This window comes from Adiantum capillus-veneris, chromosome 1 (assembly GCF_014529385.1).
Source record: "Adiantum capillus-veneris isolate H3 chromosome 1, ASM1452938v2, whole genome shotgun sequence".
NCBI classification, from domain to species: domain Eukaryota; kingdom Viridiplantae; phylum Streptophyta; class Polypodiopsida; order Polypodiales; family Pteridaceae; genus Adiantum; species Adiantum capillus-veneris.
This window is the reverse complement of record NC_140931.1, coordinates 141178099-141191704: the sequence shown is the minus strand read 5'-3', so window position 1 is coordinate 141191704 and position 13606 is coordinate 141178099. Positions and strand designations below refer to the sequence as shown.

Below are 13606 nucleotides of genomic sequence, written 5' to 3'. Positions count from 1 at the left end.
CGCATTCTCCTTCTTCGACATCGGAGAGATCGAGGGGGGGCTGATTCGGCACACACACAAAAAAGCCCATATCAACCACATAGATCAGCCTGATGTCCTTCCTACACGCGCACACACATATCACATGCCAGTTGAGGTCACTAATCCTGCAGGTGCATGTTTTTCTTCAGGGTGCATGAGTTAGCAGCAAGATGAGCGGATTTGCTCCCATGTATGCATATGTGGATCTTTGACCGGGTTGTTTGCTCGAACTTGAGCATTCCGTAGGTGTTTGCAAATAGGTGATAGGCTCTTTGTTGTTTGATTTTGTTTGTTGTGCATTGAGGATTCCACACATGATTTGCTCTCGGGTGTGAGAGTGGTATCGGCTGCTCTGCAGGTTTGCTCTTAGCTGGGAGATAGTCTTAAATCTCAGTTGGAGATCGTTTCGGTCCTGTGCAGATATGCCTGATATGTATGGTCACATGTGGATCTCTTCATGAGCATTTTCATGACATGGTTTGCATAGATTTGTGCATGTTTGAGTGCAGTTTGATGCACATTTTGTTGCTCATGATTTTGAGCAAGCAGTTGTCGTTGGTTATTTGGGTCTGATAGCTATTTTACTGTCGAAACTCTGGTAAAATTTTCCAACAATTTTTATGCACGTGATTTGATGTGATCCAAGTCATGATTGCAGGTTGCACTCAAGGCTTTCGTGTGGTATTCTCTACAGGTGGAAGGTTAGTGCGTGTATGCCTTAATATCGCATTGGGTGAGCTTGACGATTAGCTCAGGATTGCAATGTCTTTGTAGTAGGTAAAACACATGTATTGACATTACGAGAGATTTACGCTCATTGATTCTGGTCAAGGGATTTTCGAATCGTTTTGGCTTTTTTTACTTCCTTGTTTTTTTGTGACATTTTGCTCTAGTTACGGAGGTGAATCTGTCGATTTTTCGCTATGTTTTATGCACTTTGTGCTAGGTGCTAGAGAGTTCTTTTTGGCTTGTGCCCATGCGGATTGTCATTTTGCTTGTGCTCTCATTGCATATGGTCACTATTTATGCATGATTGATTCTTGGTTTTGGGAGAGGGTTATGCACTTTATGCGATACTTGCCATACTTTTGGTGGCAGCTATTTGATCACCGGTTTTCTTTTGCATTGCGGTGAGCAGTTATGCTCTTGTGGACAGTGCATTTACACTTTGTGTCGGCTAATTTGTAAACTTTTTTTGTGCTCAATTATGGAAACTTGCAGTGATAGTTCATAATTGGATACACAACTTGGTGTATCACGAAGATCTCAGAGGCACAGACATGTGGTTTGCTGGCATTGTGGCAGACCAGGCACATGAGGATACATTGTTTCAGGCATTGCAGACAGTTGAGGATTCCATTGGTTGTTGTTGAGAGTATGAGTGTGGTAGACACTCCTACTTCTGTTGGTTCACCCAGACATGTGTGGACTTTGTCTCACGATTGGCAGCTGGACAACAATGCTTTACACCTCCTAAGAAGTGGTTTAGCATGTTTTCTGCTCTGAGATGGGATAGTGTTCATGGTATGGGTGACATTTTTTCGCACTTCGCCAAGGGAGTATGCTTGTGCTGTATGATGTTCGATATGTGCCCAATGCTTGTAGTAGTTTGATGTCCATCTCGCAGCTCAGAGATCATGGGTGTCATGTTCAATTGACTGATGAGTCTTACTTGATGAGGAGAGGTTTGCTTGTGATAGCGTGAGGCCATCATGGTGGTCATTCGACTCTTGTCTACATTATTGGTGTCAAAGACGCCATAGTCTCTGGTGAGTCCGTTTCCATGCAGACGTTCATAGTCTAGGCGAATACACTTTGCTGATGAGCAGCGTGACACTTTGCTTGTTGTGCATGCAGGGTCCGAGGACAATTATGTAGAGTACGACAACTCTTTGAGTGTACGACTAGAGCAGTCATTGGTGGTCGTGACATATTTTGATGCTTCGCCAGTCAGGGAGCAGAGCAATGAGTCGCATGTACGAGATGGTGCAATCTCAATGACGGTTGTAGTGTTGAGCATCCCTGATTGGTCACATTCATTTCTCTCTAGTCCTAGTGGTGTAGGGATTGCACATAGTGCAAAGGCGGTTGACAGGGATAGTTTAACTAAGGTTACAAGGATTTCGTCAGTGTTCGGGACATTCATGTATGAGCTTTTGAGGTTGAGACCCGAGATAACAACTACATTGGGAGCATTTGCAGTTGGCATTGTTACTCGTTCGATGACTGACAATAGCATGATGCATTGTGAAGCATTGCATGTTATCGGTGGAGAATTGCAAGACTTGAGTACTAGCTCTAGTAGGGTTGTGCACACTGCCTTGGTGCTAGAGCGGATGCAATTGCATGCACATCTACGGAGTGAGCCAGTGGGTGTATGTTGAGAGAGTCTCTTTGTACATACTAATAGTTTAGCTAGTAGGATCCACTTGTACGCACGTTCGCCTTTAGTGGGAGATTGTTTGGGTAAAGGCTCATGCGCCTACTACCTGCAGTCGGGTCTCTCACATGTTACTCATATCTTATTCTTTATATACATATGAATAAGGAAATCACTCACTCTCCTCCACCCACATATCGTGTGCATCTCTTCCCTTCCCACTCTCTCACGTGCTCTTCCCACTCCCGCATCACCAACATTGATCCTACATAGCTCACATTTGGACTCAACGGTCGTGATTTTTGCTTACACATGGCATTGATTTTCAACCAATGACCATAGATCCCCTCCAACTTAGCTCATGTGCACGCTGCAGAGTAGCTAATAGCTATCTTAAGAGATTCAACTTTAAAGCGACTCATATGGAAGAGCACGTGGGGGCAAAAATGGCGGCAACTCTACTCACTAGCTAGTGGCTCGTAATCAGACGAAACGCGTGTTTATCTCTTCAAACCTAGTGCCTAGGTCAGATCTTCTCTCTAGATGGACACGCCATTCCGCTTTCTCGCTTCCCCAAGCTCGAGCCTCGCCCTCATCACAACCTCCACACACACACACCTCCCCACCTCGCCCCCTCGTCACTCTCTCTCTCTCTCTTTCTCTCTTTCGCAGAGGAAGTCGAGCAGTTTCGTTCTCGACGGAGCAGCGGAGGCCTTTTCATGGTGCTGAAATGTGTGCATCCTCTTTTCGCGTACCATAGCTGAAGGGACATCTTCATCCACGGTTGTTATGAAACAGTAAGATACATAAAGAGCTTCGTTCGTTACTGCTTTGCGTCTCATGATCGCTTCAATTATTTGATTCAATCGTTTCAATTGTGACAATGATCTGTCGATGTGTGAAGTTGTGAACCCAAATATTACCTCCAATTACTTGTAGACGTCTTTTCCCAGTTGGAACTAATGTCTTCTCATGTGGGGTGTTGAAGGGTCCGATCATTTCTTGTATGAGCGGGCAGAAGTAGTTGCTTCACTTTGTCTGTCATTTTTGTGGTGTTGTCTCTGAGACCGTGCCAAAAGCGTGGGGCTCCAATGCCTAGCTCTCACCAGTCATTGATTGTTAGGAACGCATACTTAATGGAGGATGCCCTGCATCTCTGGAGCCATGAAATAATTTTCGTACACAGACCTTTGTTTTTCAAAATATGCTCACTTGGAGCAGATACTGATATCTAGTCGCTATTGAGCAACGATGACGTTAGTGGAGAGGTTGTAGCCTATATTATGCATGCTAGAGCTGATGGTTATGCTGTCTTTGGATGACTACCATGGACTTATAACTTGCCCTTTTTTTAAAATGGTTCTTCCTGGTTTCATCTTGGCATGCGCATATATGACACTACAGATCATGCGCAAGATCTCTTTCCTCCTCCCTCCCCCCCAACCCACTCCCTCACTCATCTGCAATCTCCGTTAACAGACTCTTTAAATGACAAGCTTTACTTCTCATTTGCATGAAATTCTGATTACAGAGACCATGTTTCTAATGTCAGATGTATCCAATTAAGATGTTTGTTGCATAATTCCTGCAAGGTCTGCGGATTGGTAGCAAGTCAAAATTTGTGACGACATTTCTCACTTTTCACTTTGAAAGCATAGCCAGCATCCGGGGTGAACGCCTAAAATAGATCATTTGACTCAGGGACTCTAAAATGGATCATCTTTGCAGCTAGTGATTGGTTTATAGCTGATCTATTTAGGTGAATATATAATCCTACTGTAATTAAGACCTTAATTGAGGCTCTTGTTTGCATTCTCTTGTTTTTGTCTCTTTATGCTTTTTGGTTTTGGAATAGTTTATGCTATGCGTTTTGTTTTAGGTATGTTGTTCCGCAAGAAGTGGTCTGTTTTCTCTCTAGCTGTATTTTCTGTAATTGGGTATTTTCTAGTTGGTCCTGCAACATCTACAGATTGCTGGAGCCACCTTCAACAAGTGGATTGTCTTCTACAAAACTGGAAAACTCTAATTGTATGTTCCTGCATATTTCAACCTCCCTTGGAAGATTTCCTGGTGATGCCAGATGCTTCCTCCCTATTGTCTTCATCATTGACCATTACCCTTCTCTTGTGCTTCCTCAGCTCCATGTTTGCTGATGGATCATGGTACTAGTTGGTGGGTTTGGAGCAGCTTAGCCAGTTTTTTTATCGTGCAGATTGCTGGTGGCTTCTTTTCATTTTGGGTTTTTGGAGTGCAGATGTAGAGAGTACTTTTGCAAGAAGTGCCTATCTTTTAGAGGCAAATATCATCCTCTCGCTTCTTTTTTTTTTATCGTGCGTTCTGAGGGAATCCAGCAATAGAAATCAGATCCATTGAGAGATTTTCCAATGAAGATCCCATAATTCCAATGGCATTAGAGGTCCTAGACTCGTCCACATTTTAAAGCTTCTTGGGGTGTTTCCTGTTTGGATGTTGCCTTCGGTCCGCAGTCGGTACTGTTCATCACCATTTCTACAACTTGCGCCGTGAAGGCTACCTTGCTGGTACCACTTCATTGCCCCCAATGCAGTTGATTTTCCAAGCTTTTAGAGCTGAAGCTCTTTGTAAAAGCAAGAGGCAAGTGCATACAAATTGAGGGCTCGTGTGAGCTCTTGGGATCCAATTGGAACCAAGCTCACACCCACAGTTGTACGTTACGTAAGTGATTTAAAGAAATACTGCAAGGGATGCCTAGTAGAGGGGCCAGTGCATCTTGGAGGAGAACTCTGCCACTTCATGTCTCCTCTCAAAGGCTGAGCTCTAGTTCGGTTCGAGTATTGAAGTGTTTGCAGATTTGTTTTTGGTATGAGAGCTATCCTTAAACCTGCTCCAAAGAAATTAGGGTTAGGTTTCTTAAGATCGTAGCCGATCACAACATGGCCCATCAGCTCTTGGACAGACAGTGTTCCTCTGGCGGCGATGGTAGGACCGGTATGCTTTCAGAAAAGCATACGCTTGATGCTCTGATACCACTGTCACAAGAAGTCACCACGTGCCAATAGAAAAGAACAAACTGAATTGAAAGAGAGAGACAACACGCGACACTGAGTGGCGGAATTTCTCCCTAGAGGGTATTGGCCCCAAACCTTGGCGCCCCTTTCAGTATTTCTTTATATTGCATCATCATAGTACAAGCCGATACTCTGTCCTTTGCACCTTTGTCCAAAAGCATGCCAAAGATTGAGCCCATGGCCTTATATTTAAAGGCCATAGGCCCAAAAGCAATTCACATGAAAAGCCTTCAAACTCAAAAGCATTTGGTCCAAAAGCGATGCCCAAAAGTTGCCAGTGTAAATCACGGAGATCTGTACAGCTGCCACGTCAACAGTCAACGCAAAACACGGAAATCCGTACAGTCAGCCACGTCTTCAATCAACGGAAAATCTGGAGTGTATGTACGGCTGCCATGTTATTAGCTACTGCGCAAGCCTTTGTGTGTGCGTGTGTGGGTCCTGCTTTATTTTAATTCCTTTATGTTTCTAGGGCCCTATCGGACGGGTCCCATAAGTTGGAAGGACTTCGTCTGCTGTTGCTTGCTCTTCTTAGGGTTTAGACTTGACACGTCAATAGTTTGTGACATCCCCCCTTCTTGAAAGAAAGTAATCGTGTGAAAGTAATCGTCCACAATTACAACATATCTACAAAACAACTCAAGTTAGTTCAAAAATCTCTGAGGGTCATTCCGAGGGACAATCGGTTTGCTCTTTTTTTTGTAAGGAGTTGGCTTCTCCTTACGACTCTTTTGATCAAGGAGTTGGCTTCTCCTTTCGGCTCTTTTGATCAAGGAGTTGGCTTCTCCTTTCGGCTCTTTTGTTAAGGAGTTGGCTTCTCCTTTCTTCTAGATCGGAACTCTTGCTATTTTGGAGTAGTAAAATTAGCCATCACACCCAGACCACGCTGATCTTCCACGGGTGTCTTGATGTACTAAAATTACATACCCAGGCAATCTCATGCAATTAGGAATATTCAGTGGTTGGCACATCACAATGCAACACAAATGCTCACATATGTATGTTACAAGACATAGAAACATAAAGTCGTTGAGGAACACTCCTCCCGCATAAGCTAACAAGGTCGGCCGGGAGATATTCAACGACTCCCTCATCACTCCTCCTGCATGACGTTAAAAGGTTCGGGCCGGGCGATATAGAGGCCTTTTACAATTAAATGCCCCCAGACCGCAACCTGCATCGTTTGGAGGTGTTGAGAGTAACCACTGCTATGACTTCTTAATACTGCTCTAGCATAACCATCCATGTTCGGGCCGGGAGTCACAACAACAATAATTTTCAAGCAGACAACCAAACACTTCCTAGACATCAGGTCTACGTCGTTTGGAGGTTTTCTAGCATACAATGAAACGCTTCCCAGACATCCGGTTTGCATCGTTCGGAGGTTTTCTAGCATACAACGAAACGCTCCCTAGACATCCCGTCTGGGTCGTTCCGAGGTTCAAACAATACCAAAGCAGCATTTCTCACTACTCCACCCGGGAGTATAAATCACCAATCAATGAAACGAATAAATCGGCACCAAGACATGTTCAAAACAGATATTATCCATTTCAAACAAATTTTAAACAGGAACACCTAACAAGTTCTCAAACAGAACTCAAACTTAAAAAGCAATCTCGACATCAACCGAGCTCGAAAAGTCGACCGACTTTCCATCCTTAAACTTGCTCCAAAGAAACTAGGGTTAGGTTTCTTCCATAAGATCGTAGCCGACCATAGCATGGTCCATCAGCTCTTGGACAGACAGTGTTCCTCTGGCGGCGATGGTAGTTCCAAGACATAGCAATCACACCGAACCTCCAAGGTTTTTTAGCTCGAAAAGAGACACCTACTGAGAGGTGGCGAGAAATTTCAAGATATAATCTGCAAGGGTTTCCATGGCAAGCATTTTAGGCTACCCCACTATGCCAAAAGTTGCACTCCGAAGGAAGATGTCAGAAACCATATAACTTCTTGCAATTTTTTTTTTGAAAGCTTGCCAAGTCCATGGAGTGTGCGGCTTGGTAGCTATTAACATGTGCATGGCACTGCTTTTGAGAATAAGAGTGACTCGAAACAAATCTTGGATCCCTCTCTTGCAAGTGATCTTTATGGCTTATGCCCTGTAAGACATGAGCGGTGAAGATGGGAGCGCGCCTGATGCGCGATGAAGTAAGGGTCTCTGAGGTTGGAGCACGAAGCTAAAATTTCCAATGAACTTTGGAAGTGCGATCTAGCTCTGTCTCCTCTTTGGTAGGACCGGTATGCTTTCAGAAAAGCATACGCTTGATGCTTTGATACCACTGTCACAAGACAGGCACCACATGCCAATAGAAAAGAACAGACTGAACTGAAAGAGAGAGACGACACGGGACACGGAGTTGCGGAATTCCACCCCAGAGAGTATTGGCCTCAAACCTTGGCACCCCTTTCGGTATTTCTTTATATTGCATCATCAAAGTACAAGCCGGTACTCCATCCTTTGCACCTTCGTCTAGAAGCATGCCAAAGAATGAGCCCATGGCCTCATATTTAAAGGCCCTAGGCCCAAAAGCAATTCACATGAAAAGCCTTCAAACTCAAAAGCATGTGGTCCAACAGCGATGCCCAAAAGCTGCGAGCGTAAATCATGGAAATCTGTACAGCTGCCACGCCAACAGTTAGAGCAAAACGCGAAAATCCATACAGTCTGCCACGTCATAAGTTGGCGGAAAATTCAGAGCGTCCGTACGGTTGCCACGTCATCAGCTGCTGCGCAAGCCTTTGTGTGTGTGGGTCCTGCTTTATTTTAATTCCTTTATGTCTCTTGGGCCCCATTGGACGGGGTGCCATAAGTTGGTAGGACTTCTTCTTCTACTGTTGCTTGCTCTTCTCAGGGTTTAGGCCCCTCGATCGTGATCTGAAGGTTGGCTCTGCTCTTCACTGACCTTACACGTCAACAGTTTGTGGCATTAATCATGAGATGGGAGGAGGAAACAACCACATAGGTGGCCGGTAATGCCATCTAGGCACACCCTGAACTATGGTGAAGAAGGGCTTTGGATGCCAGGGTCACAAGAAGGCCTCGTGGCGCTCCCGCATGCGGTCAGAATTATCCTGAAGTCTCTCAAACTGGTCTCTGAGTGTATGGATCAACTTGAGCCAAATGGCACGAACAATCTTTGCCGGTGGGATAGGACGAGCCTCAAAGATGCGGAAGTTGCGGGCCCGCCAGTTGAACCAGAGTGTCAGGCCGCAGATGAGCTCCCAATACCACTCTCTATCACTGTACCACTCCTGGAGGATGAGCTCTGTGGCAGGCTGCCAACCCCCCTGAATCACAATCATCTTGCTGATGGAAGCCATCTCAAATGGGAGTGCTGAGCCCATGAGTGTGGACCAGGCTGCAGCACCCCAAGTGTACTGGCTGGCTGTGGAAAGTGCTGGCATCAGCCGATGAATCTGAAGCCAGTGCCATGGGGCAGTCCCACAGACAATGACGTCGAGTCTCCAATTGGTAGCCGCAGGCTGCACATGCTGCTGAGAGGCCGCTGTGTACCAACCAACTCCCAAGTGCTATGCGCAACTAGCCACTGAAACATGGTAACTTTCCTCGACTGTCTGCTGTCCCACAAGCGCTCCCAAAAAACTGATAAGAACTTGACTGTGAGGCCCTCCTCCTGCCCGTGGAGTGCTGCAGCAGGGCGAGGCTCACTCCGTGCTGTCAGTATGTGGTGCTCTAGGCGAATATGTGTTGAATCTTATCAGGTCAGAGTTTGAACATGTCTAGAAGCTCTCCCTCTTGTTCATGAATCATAATTTATAGTAATATGAGGTTTCTTCATCTGTTGTGGACATGCAATCAAACCAGCTTGTGACATTCAATATTTGTTGTTGGTGTGCAAAGAATATTAGTTTGTGCATGTGCATGCCATTTTTTAACAGTTTAAATGCAGCTTTTAAATTTTCTTATAACTATCCAGTATTCACGAAACAAACGCATGCAGGTAATATTCAAGTAGAGGATCTGATGATTTCTATATGTCAAGCGCTGGAAAATCATGATTGGCAAACAGCCGGCTTCCCAACATGGAAAGCATAGTGGGCAGAAGTATCAGTTTTTGGTGCATCTTTTGAGAATTACAAGGTTGCCTACACATTTACCAAGCCCTAATGTGGATGTCACACCTCGTCAGCATGCAAGGAGGGATGCATTGAAAGTTACAGCGTTGTATAATAGCCACCAAGTTTCTCTTGGGGATTTTCCTGTTTTACTGAATGAGTGTATAATTGACCGGAAATTGACCTGCCAGTTCAGCGTTTCGAAGTCAGAGACCCAGTCTAAACTTCATTTGTATATAGGTGAGCTACTATTTTTGAAGCAATTTAGTGTAAATGCTGACAGATCTTCCCCTTTCTGTTAATTTTCTACTTTGTTATGTCATAAAAAATTAAATTGCTTTGTGTCTTGCCAGATCAAATATATAGCTCAGGATTGACTGGACATTTAGCTCTGGATTTGCACGAGGTAAGAATTTTGTGTTTTAACCTACTTTTTAGACTATCTGGCTTGTTGTGATAGCACGAAGCACAACTCAAGCAAATGGTCTGTGCTATAATCTGGAGCAGTTTCTCGTCTTGCAACCTTGTAGATTGTTTTGGAAATAGACTACTTCTTTTCTTTTGAATGGAGGGTTATCATTAATATTGGCACGCCTCACATACATGCATACCCTGTATGGTTGCCACATGGAAAAACTATGGTTTGTTCAGAAAAAAGAATTGATAAGATATGGTGTTATTTTGTCTTTTTATGAAGATATATGTAATCCTCCACATGTTTCCAAATGTTATATGACTAAACAAACATCTCACTTATTAATACTTCTTACTTTTTGTGTAGTTTGTTCGTGAAGGTGAGACAGAAATTTATGTAAAATATCCCTTGTATGCGAACACTTCCCACCATTGTAGAGGACCTGTTCTTAAGGTAAAATTGGCTTCCTCAATTAGCACTTAGATTTTGAGTAGTGTATTACACAGAATAGTCTGACACAATGTGGATTCTGCTTTAGGTAATGATAAAAAATTTGGGAATAAAGAATATTGAGCCTTTCAATGATGAAGAGAGTGATATTCTGCTCCTGCGATATGAAAGGTGTGTCTCTGTTCTTCAAAACTTGCTTGGGCATCCTTATACTCACTATGTATGTTATAGCTTCTCTAGCTGTTGGTGCTGCAGTAATGAGAAGCTTCACAACAATAGGGTCTGTAACACGGAGGATACTGGCTTTACAAAACAAGATAGCTGTTTTGATGCGGTATGTACTGATAACTCTCTGCTTTCAGAAATAATGGTAGTGCCTAAAAGTTTCACCTTCTGCATTCTAAACATTTTTGTTTCTCGCTGTCTTTGTGGGCATGCCCTCCATGCGTTCAGACATCTTTGCATGTGTGAAGGTTGAATTAGTGATTCTCCTCTGGGTACATGTATTTATACTTGTAAGTCATGTACTTGCAAGATCAGAAGCATGAAGGAAGACACATCTCACCTTTAGATAAATGTTCTTATTGCTGGTGTCTTTATTGCAGAATGGGAAGATCCAACCATGTCATTTTGATGAGGTGATAGACCTTGAAACAATACCTTGTTGCATGCATTCAGAGCAGTTGTGTGACAATGCTTTCAAACTTTTAGCAGGCCAGCCTCTCACAGTTGGAGGGTGCACTGTCAGAAATTGGTGAGAAATTGAGGACTCTTGTGTCCTCATTTAAAAGCAGGGATTATTTGCAGAATGGTAAATTTCTTGAGCACTTTTTTTTCTTCTTCCTGAGTGTCCATAAGTCGTTGACATACAGAGTGAATGTCTGTAGTGTTTTCGTTTGAGTACTTATGTTTTCATACTGGTCAACTCATCTTTGCTGCTGCCAACTTATGCTGCAGGTGACTACTCAGGGGTTGAGACGGATTACCAATCAAGCACAACCTCTCCATTGTTAAGCTCGGTCCCCACTGGAACTTCGGTGGATAGTCGTTCTGAGATCTATGAAGAGCAGGGTGTAGACTCAGATGACGTTTTTGATTCCTCCTTTGATTTAGGAAGTTCAACATATCCTCTTACTATTCCCAAGCACTCCCGTACCATGTCCGATGGCGTAAGTCATTCTCCAGATGGCCGACGTTCGCAAGTGAGCTCCTTGCTTTCATCTTAATTGCAGGTTGCCTAAGAGCATTGCATGAACTTCCTTTTGCCCTTCTAGAAAGCTTGATGAGGCTTCAAGCTGTGTATGGTAGGTAGTAGTCCTTTGCTACAGCTCCCTTTCATAATTCTTGAACTGTGGAGTCCTTTTTTTGGTAGTGGAGGGCTTGATAAGAGTTGCCAGGTTTGTTCTTTTGTTTGGTTTGTATCTAAGGCGTTGATTGCTTTCAGCTGTGCGCTATTCTTTAACAGAGTAATCATCAAAAGCATTCTGCTATTGATCGTGTCTGTTTTACAAAACTATCCGTTTAAATTCAGTCTGTTGAGTTAGGTACTTCCTTTAGAGTGCCCTTTTTGTTAGGAGTTGTGTTGCTTAATCCAAAACAATACTTGGCATCTTTCTCTTCGTGATTAGTACAGTTTCTCGGGATTCTAAATCTACCTCTCGATGCTTTTTTGCTTAGCTTCTGCCAACTCCTGACAAATTCTAATTCTGCCAGGCACTCAGACAAGATGGAAATGTATCAAGTGAGGAAGCTTTCTGTGAGTCTTGGTTTTCTCAGTCAACAACTGGAAGTGGTATGGTATTGCTGTATTTGCAAGGTGGCAGCCTTAGTATAATGACTTGACTCTTGGATTCTCACCAATTTTCAGGGAAGAACCATGAAATTAAGCATCATTGCCTAGAGGAGTGCTTTATATGTTCGTCAGGGCAGACACTTCAGGTATATGAGGGGATACGAGCAAGCCTATCAAGAAACAAATCGGTCTCTTCACGTGCGAGGTCTTTGCAGTTAAATGCTCTTGAAGTGAACTCAGCTAGAATATCTACACCACTTGTCAATGAACATTCAAAGAAAGATGGAAAGGAGGAGGCTCCAGTAACCAGAAAAGGGCTTGGTTTGTTGAAAGGCTTGTTTGGAGCAGTAGTAGTTGCAGGAGTATCATTATTAGGCGTTAGACACACTAATTTTTCAGGAGAACGGTCTCAGTCAACCGCTATGCGTACCAAGCTTGGACGGACATCTAGTAGCACTCTTTCTAGTGACGCAAGCATTGAAAAGTTTCCGAGGCAACGCTATTCCTTCAGGCGCTAGATTATGAGTGTCTTTTGCAGCTTACACTGTTGAGTTTTGCTATGTTTCAGTCTCTTCAAGGTCCATCCAAGCAAGCCTGTAGTATATGTACAAAAGAACATTTGTACAAATTCAGGAGGCTGCCTGAATGGCTCTTTGAGAGTCTTGTGCTTGAGCTCCTGATGGAGAAGTCTATGGGGAGACGGCGGCTTTTGCTTAAAGTTTGCAGTGTTTCTCTATTCTCAAGAGAAAAGGAAACCTGCCCACTTTATCCGATACTCTTTTTTCTTTGTGTGATATGCATTGCCTACCTCTAAATTGCTTACTGTGTTCACCGGCCGTAATCTGGCTTGCAAAGAGACCTGTAGTCTAATAGGTTTGTAACACATGTATCCTTTTTGTGCAAGGGACTGGTGACAAAACTTTTCTTTTACAGAATTATGCTGAGATAAAAAGTTACTTTCTAATTCCGCCGTAATCTGGCTTGCAAAGAGACCTGTAGTCCAACAGGATTGTAACACATGTATCCTTTTTGTGCAAGGGACTGGTGACAAAACTTTTCTCTTACAGAATTATGCTGAGATAAAAAGCTACTTTCTAATTCCCCATTTTTTAACAGAGTTCCGATGTCAATGGGGCGAAGCCAGCCATTTCTCTGTGGCTCTTGAAAATGTCCATGTTCTCTCTCCATCATATCAAGGAAGTATGCATATCCTTGATATATGATGAATCTCGTTCTTCTCTATTTGTGTTCCTCACGCTAAATGATGTGGAATGTCGTGACCTCTTTTCAAGCTTAATTGGAGAGTTCTTTCTTTGCTGAAGCTATCATCTCCTTAGTGTGGATATGAGCAGGCAATACATAATTGTTTGTCATGGAACATATTGAGTGATGAATTTGTCCTCATGCTCATCTCGTGT

General features: G+C 43.5%; 1 protein-coding gene across 4 annotated transcripts; it reads left to right on the top strand.

Moving 5' to 3' along the window:
* Positions 1-2890: 2890 nt before the first annotated feature.
* LOC147465704 (uncharacterized) lies at positions 2891-13289 on the top strand. 4 transcript variants are annotated; one of them, XM_086521503.1, is made up of 11 exons: positions 2891-3198; positions 9417-9771; positions 9885-9937; positions 10313-10399; positions 10485-10567; positions 10652-10730; positions 11002-11034; positions 11111-11207; positions 11354-11598; positions 12110-12188; positions 12264-13289. In XM_086521503.1, the coding sequence occupies exons 2-11, from the start codon at positions 9471-9473 to the stop codon at positions 12704-12706; spliced, it is 1500 nt and encodes a 499-aa protein (XP_086377629.1). In that variant the 5' UTR covers positions 2891-3198; positions 9417-9470; the 3' UTR covers positions 12707-13289. The 4 variants fall into 4 exon arrangements, with proteins under 4 accessions (XP_086377629.1, XP_086377619.1, XP_086377622.1 ...); XM_086521493.1 differs by having other exon boundaries at positions 11108-11207; XM_086521496.1 differs by lacking the exon at positions 2891-3198 and adding an exon at positions 3471-4160 and having other exon boundaries at positions 11108-11207.
* Positions 13290-13606: the final 317 nt, after the last annotated feature.

Excerpts from the sequence above, each read along its gene's own strand:
- LOC147465704 (XM_086521493.1), top strand. The coding sequence starts at position 9,471 with ATGATTGGCAAACAGCCGGCTTCCCAACATGGAAAGCATAGTGGGCAG. Across the intron at positions 10,568-10,651 it reads CTGCTCCTGCGATATGAAAG|TAATGAGAAGCTTCACAACA; the intron begins GTGTGTCTCTGT and ends TTGGTGCTGCAG. Across the intron at positions 12,189-12,263 it reads TCAGTCAACAACTGGAAGTG|GGAAGAACCATGAAATTAAG; the intron begins GTATGGTATTGC and ends ACCAATTTTCAG.